Here is a 6872-nt window from a genome sequence, read left to right on the forward strand (position 1 = left end):
AACCCAAATATTTGGTCTTTGTCACAAACTATTTGATGCTTATATCGATATCGTATCTCCGTTTTAGCTGGCTATTTAGCCACTACCGTACTTGTATGGAGTTCCCTTATCAATATAACGTGGGAGTTTCAACTTCATTGAAATCTCTCATCCACAAAGAGCAGAAATGTCTCCATTATCCGAATTAAATATTGGTCACAGGTACTCTTTTCAACAACTAACCAAAACAATACTTAAAATCTGCCAGACTGTCTGGTGCGTAGGTAGAGTCATTGAGCTCCAATTAAACTACCATCTTAAAAGGTCGCTCACCAAAACAGAGTCAGATTCAATTAGCAATATCTGTTCATCTTCCATCAGAAAACTTGTGGAGGATAATAAACTAGATTTGAACTGTACATGCCTTTCTTCTAACAATTTTACAATGCCCATGAAGGTCTGAAGGAACAAGAACAGGCAGGCCACAATGAGGTCGATCTCTGTCAAACAAACAGAAAAAGACAACAATAATGTCTGTGAAGAGACAGAAGGTCCCTTGACACCAAAAGGAGCCATTATGTGTCATTCTCATATGGACGCTTACATATTATCTATAATAGGCTTAGCAAAACGAGTAGATGTGCCTTCCACCAAGCAGGCTCTGCAATCTTCTCTTCTCAAACACAAGCCATTTTCCAGCTCAATAGTCAGTACACGCATTCCTTTCCTTTCTAATTTATGGGTTTTGTGCAAACTGGTTGGTTTTGTTGGCAAACCACAGCTGTGGATTAAATCAATTTTTAAGAACAAAAGGTTTTATTTCACTTCTTATGAAAATGCGTCACAATCTATACTTACGAATATTAGTTTTTTAACAATTCATTTGATTTATCTTTAGTGTTTCTGATTTCAATTGTGTGAAATTTTTTAACCAATGTTTAGAATCACAGAGTGTGAACCAACTCTGTGATCCCAAATGCCGATTCAAAATTTTCATACAATTGAAACCAGAAATACTTAAGATATATAAAATGTATAATTTCATTTATCAATGGCCAAATTGTGTGTTTCTAGTTTCTTTATAATGAATGACAAAGAATAATTTCAGATTCTGAGCTTATCCATTCCATACTTCTTAATGATGGATGGCCAAGTATAACTCGCACAGTACTATTTCAAAATTCTTTTCTTCAGTTTCCTCAATGATATGGATCAAAACTCTGTACAACTAAAGATCATTGAATATACATACATATCTTGCTTGATTCTGATTCTAAATTCAACAAGTTAGATTATTAAGCGCAGTGCCTTGTTATTGTAATTCTCATACATCACAGGGGGTTTCTTTCTTTCTTTACGATTGTTTTCTATCATTCTGATGATGGATGGAAGAGTGTGATCTAAAATGTTGATGCTAAAAAACATACAATCAAATCAAAAAACTAAATTCAATATTAGAAATGGATTGTGAAAATCTGATAATATTAACTTATAAATTTCCTTAAGCTTATTGCCCAGCTGACTGGAAGATAAGCTCATACTTTTGTTTAGACAGTGGGGTTTTTCAATTTTCATTTCAGTATGTCTGACTGAGTGCTTCAATTTTACTTCTCATTTCTGTTTTTTTTTATGGATAAGAGGTTGAAATTAAGATTAATTATTATTATGTGTTAGAATCAATTATTGTTATTATTTGTTGTTCAAATAGACTTGGACCTAAGACCTTTGAGCATTTTATTGAATATTTGTCAATCTATTTGCAGAAGAAAGGCAAATGGGGAAACTACCAGTGGGTGCACAGAGAAGCCATAGATATAGAAAAGCATGTTATAGTGCCAGATCTCGATCCACAATATGTCCAATGCAAAGACTATGTGGAAAATTACACAGAATCCCTTGCGTGTGACCCTCCTTTGGATCCTTCAAGTCCGCTTTGGCAAATCCATATACTGAATTACAAATCAGGGGAAGCAGAAGCAAGCCTGGTTTTCAAAATTCACCATTGTTTAGGTGATTGTGCATCTTTGATGTCCCTTTTCTTGGAGTCTACGAGGAAAACAACAGATGTGAATTCCATCCCCACTTTTCCGAATGCAAGTAGAAGAGAGAACAGGATTTCAACAAATTGGAGCACTTCTAAGTTTTTGCAAATAGTATGCAATCTCATACATGTGTTTTGGCTCACATTGAAAGATCTGTTCTATCTTATTGCAACTATTTTGTGGATGAAAGATAGCGAAATATTTAGAAGGGGAAGATCCATGTGTCCAAAACGGTTGGCTCATGTCACAATCGATCTTCAGGACATTGCTGTGGTGAAAAAGGCTTTAAATTGTGTAAGTTTTTAACTCTAGACTCCACTGAATCTAATTCTATGTCATGGGTATTTAAATAGCTTTTGCACCGTTATATGTTGAATTTGGGATTTAATCTATAACGAGTAAAGGAAAGACTTGATGTTGGCATTGGTATTTTGTGATGGTTAGATTGTGGTATTGTTAAATGTTTGATAGAAATTAGGTATTCTCATTTATGACCTCACCATTAATAGCTCTGGATAAAAAACGCTTCCTCTTTTATAAAAGAAACAGACTTGACAATTTCAAGAACTACAGGTATAGATTGAGTTATAATGTGTAGAAAATGTTTGAAAGACTGATATTGTTGCAGTATTCTCTTCTTAGTGCAGACAATCAATGATGTAGTTGTTGGGATGCTTTCTGCTGGATTTGTGCAGTACATAAAACATCCTCATGGTAAAATTAACTTAATCTCCTATTGCAATCAAATTTTGATTGGGTTCTGATTAGAATGTCATGATTTAAGTTCAGCTTCTCATTCAATGCCTTTTTTAGTATGCTTATTGGAGTAAGTGCCTTGTTGCTCTCCCCTTTTAAACTTCGCTTACTAGTGAGTGTTCATGAAGTACCAGAAGCACTATGGAAGGGTAGCAGTGTGGACAAAGTCATTTCTAAGCTTCGTCTTCGAGCACTAGTTGCAGTTAATATGAGACCATTACCAGGTCTACATGTAAGTAGAAAAAGCTACCTTCTCCATAGTGCAAATATTTTGAATGGAAGGGCCTCTCTTCTACAAACTATAAAAAGTTAGATTTTGTTCAGTTGTGTTTCTGGGATAAGATTGTGTGCAAATTTTTTTAACTATTAACATTTTGGATCGTACTTTATAATCCATCATCAGAATGAAAGAATGTAAGAATGCAAAATGATAGACGTTTCAGATCATACTCCATGATCCATCATCAGTATTAGACAGTATAATAATACAAAATGATCTTACACTCTCATCTTCGTGATGGATCATAGAATATGATCCCAAACCATTGATAGTTAAAAAAAAAAAATTGCATACAATCTTAGTCTAGAAACACAACTGAACAATTCATAAATGATAAAAATCTTATATCTTTAATTTAGATTTTGTAAAAGTGTTTATAGCAAATAAATCACTTTATAATGCTATTGAAGATATTTTTTAAGGTAAGCCTCACAGAAAAGACTATAGACTAGCAATCTATGAGAAAAAAAAAATTAACAGTGGTATTTCTGGCCTTATGTGGCATGGTTTTCCTACAGAGGCTTGAATATATGTTTAAAAATCCAAAACAAGCAAGATGGGGAAATGAGTTTGGGACATGGTTACTTCCCATTCCCCTGGAGAAGCAAGAGGATCCTCTAAATTACTGCAGGGTAGCAAAGGCCAATTTGTTGGGAAAAAAAGCATCAATGGAGGCACCCTTAATGTTCTTCCTTTTGGGCCTTGTATCACACTTCTCTTTGGTCAAGGTATAAACCATCCAAACCAAAATCAACTGAATACATTATATTATATGATTTCAAATATAAGATGGCTTTGTAGAGTCTTTTTTACAATAACTTTCTTTTTTTTTTTTTTTTTTTTGTTTTGTTGCTGAAATGACTATTCAACTATCAAAATGCATCATTGTTTCGTGGTTGGATGTTACATAACTGAATTTCTGACTTCTCATCAATGAGGATTGTTGTTATTCATTTGAGGCAATAGTATAATAGACGAGCTATGAATGATCTTCATCAATAAAAAGTCAAAATTTCAGTCAAATAACATTCAACCATGATTGCCTGCATCTTGATGACTGAATAGCCATTTCAAGCTCTAGAATATAATTTCTTCTATCTAATAGTGAATAGATTTCCACAATTCATGAGAATACTTTGAATGTTGCTTTTCAATTTGATTGTGTTAATATTTTTTAAATCACAGAAATACTAACACAATTGAATCCAGAAACAACATTCTAAATTTATTTCATTTGATTAATATAGGACAAATAGCCCAGCCCATCTGTTGTAGTGGTCAAGCTTGAGGTCATGTGTTACCTTCATGATCTTGGATTTGAGACCACCCCAGACCACCCCAGTTTTGAATGGTATGAATGTGCTATCGGTGTGTGAAAGCCAGCTTGCCCCAAAATAGGCTACTGGACTGATAATGGAGACACCCCTTGATAAAAAAATATAAATAAATAAATTATGTCTCTACATATATATATTCACTGATGACAACAGTGATTTTTTAAGATTTATTTGATCTCCATAGATTTCATGAACTAGGTTATGACTTAGGATATCTGTAAATGTGCCAGATTTCCCAATGAGCTAACTAGTTTGAGAACCCATTGGCAGCTTGCAATGTACCTTCTATACAGAGTTACTTTGAACACCACCATGGTTTTTTCTAATGTGTTGGGCCCGGTGGAGGAAGTTCAATTCATGGGAAATCCAGTTACTCACATTATAACGACTGTCTCGTGGTGTCCACAGGTTGGTCTTTAAAAAATCCTTTAAAAAGGGAGGTTGGTCTTCAAAAAAATCTTTAAACAGGGGATGCTTAAATTTCGAGGACAACATTGAACTCGTACTGATATAGCCTTCTTGTTTATTATCTGGTTACAGCCTCTTGTAATACATTTTCAAAGCTATGCTAGAACAGCAAAGTTGGTGGTAATGGCTGCCGAAGACACAATGCCAGATCCTTTACAGCTTTGTATGTATTGTTTAGATGCCCTAAAACAAATGAAAGAAGCTGCCTTGAGAGGGGAGATTCAATAGATGGAGTTTGCATCAGTTACTTCCCTTGTATAATCCAAGAAAATGGACATAAGCTTCTGCATCCTGATACAAATTCCTTGTATTGAATATGTTATGTTCTGGATCAAATATTTGGCACTATGACACGCGCTTATTCTCGTAACTATAGTTTCTACAGAAATAAGAAAGTAAGATTTATTTATTTATGTTCTAGATAATCTACACAAGATATCTGCTAATATTTCTATATGTTTGATAGAAACTATCTATTATGCATCTCTTATTATTCATTTTGACGATGGACCACGATCTTCTTGCTAAATATACATACAACTAAATCTGGAAATCTGGAAATCTATGATAGCAATTATGATCTACTGTGAAAATTTGAATATTTGAGAGAAACTAGATAGATAGATAGATGAGATTTTAATTCTACGAGGCTGAACATAGTGTATGGGACACCTTTCCCACTATACCAACTTTGTTAATCTGGTATAGGTAGTGATCCTATGATAATGCTCTTCAAAATACTTAATTATTTATATTTGTTCACTTTTCTTTTGTTGCATATTTTTTCAATTTATTTAGAGAAAGTTTTAAGTAGATTTTATTATTTTATTTGAAAAATATATAATGATGTTTTCTTATAAAAGAATGGAACTAGAGGTAAAGGAGGATGTTTGAAAGGCTTTCAATCCTTTTAAAACTAGTTGTAGCATGTTTTTGTGCAATGTTATGATACAAAAAAAATTAATAGAATATAAAATATATATTTGTTATATTATGAAAATTAAATATTTAAATATTATACAAGTCTCAAACACATATTAGGTCGGATCAATCTAAGACCTAATATGGAAATAAATTACATGAATCAATGTTATTCCAAAAGTGTTAGCTTGAACACATATAGAATACCTTATAATAATAATTAATATGCTATCATCAAATAGATAATCACAATAATCCAAGTAATAAGTTTCTTGACTTAGTCAGCCAAGAAATAAATGTTATTTCTCTGTCCAATGACCAAACTGATTTTGGAATGAATAATCCTCAAGAAAATTTGCAAAAACATAAGAATATATGTATACATGAACTATCTTGATCGTAGATTGAAATCTTGCTCCATTGAAACTTGCTAATCAAAATAACAGACTATTGTCTAAGACAATTCACAGTAAATACTAACAGTAACCAGTTTGTATCAAATCCTTTGTAACTTCACTGAGTCATCTCACAACTATATGTGATGGAAAACAAAGTATGTAGACTCACTAAACATCATCCCATAACATCTATAAGCACAGGTGTATCAAACCAAGTCTCCACCGAACCTATCTCTACACTAAAAACTAATAGGTATATTGTTTGATAAATAGACATGTTGCATCAATGAAAAAATATTAATGTCAAATATACCTAGCAAAAATTTCACCATCCAACAGTCCAACAATCTCTCCAATAATCACAATCCAATAATCTTGCCCTTTGGCATTGATAACATGTGATGTGAAAAACCTTCAATGCACAAAGTAATAACTTCCTCTCCTAATGATGATTCTTGTTCTCTTTATAGTGATTTCCACATGTTTTTCCCTCTCCCCATTCGACATCAATTTAAAAGGGCCAAAACATCCTTCACATAGCTTAACAATACTCAAATTTCCAATTACACAACTACTCCCCCTAAGGAGCAACCTCCAAAAATATCAAGTCCAGATGTAGGATATGTTTTAATTAAATCCCCTAGACTGATGTCATCTTGATCGATCAATTCTAAAAAAGAGGGCTCATTGC

At 33.2% G+C, this 6872-nt stretch overlaps 1 protein-coding gene across 4 annotated transcripts; it reads left to right on the top strand.

Moving 5' to 3' along the window:
• The first annotated feature begins 203 nt into the window (after nt 1-203).
• Nucleotides 204-5275, top strand: LOC149556046 (wax ester synthase/diacylglycerol acyltransferase 11-like). 4 transcript variants are annotated; one of them, XM_089830172.1, is made up of 7 exons: nt 204-685; nt 1743-2315; nt 2669-2735; nt 2906-3009; nt 3576-3785; nt 4665-4802; nt 4935-5275. In XM_089830172.1, exons 1-7 carry the CDS (start codon nt 467-469, stop codon nt 5088-5090), a joined length of 1467 nt encoding a protein of 488 aa, XP_089686298.1. In that variant the 5' UTR covers nt 204-466; the 3' UTR covers nt 5091-5275. The 4 variants fall into 4 exon arrangements, with proteins under 4 accessions (XP_089686298.1, XP_089686299.1, XP_089686301.1 ...); XM_089830173.1 differs by having other exon boundaries at nt 2912-3009; XM_089830175.1 differs by lacking the exon at nt 4665-4802 and having other exon boundaries at nt 2912-3009; nt 4803-5275.
• Nucleotides 5276-6872: the final 1597 nt, after the last annotated feature.

The sequence above is a fragment of the Cupressus sempervirens genome, chromosome 5, assembly GCF_028749045.1.
Source record: "Cupressus sempervirens isolate cs-2001-9-10 chromosome 5, ASM2874904v1, whole genome shotgun sequence".
Taxonomy (NCBI): domain Eukaryota; kingdom Viridiplantae; phylum Streptophyta; class Pinopsida; order Cupressales; family Cupressaceae; genus Cupressus; species Cupressus sempervirens.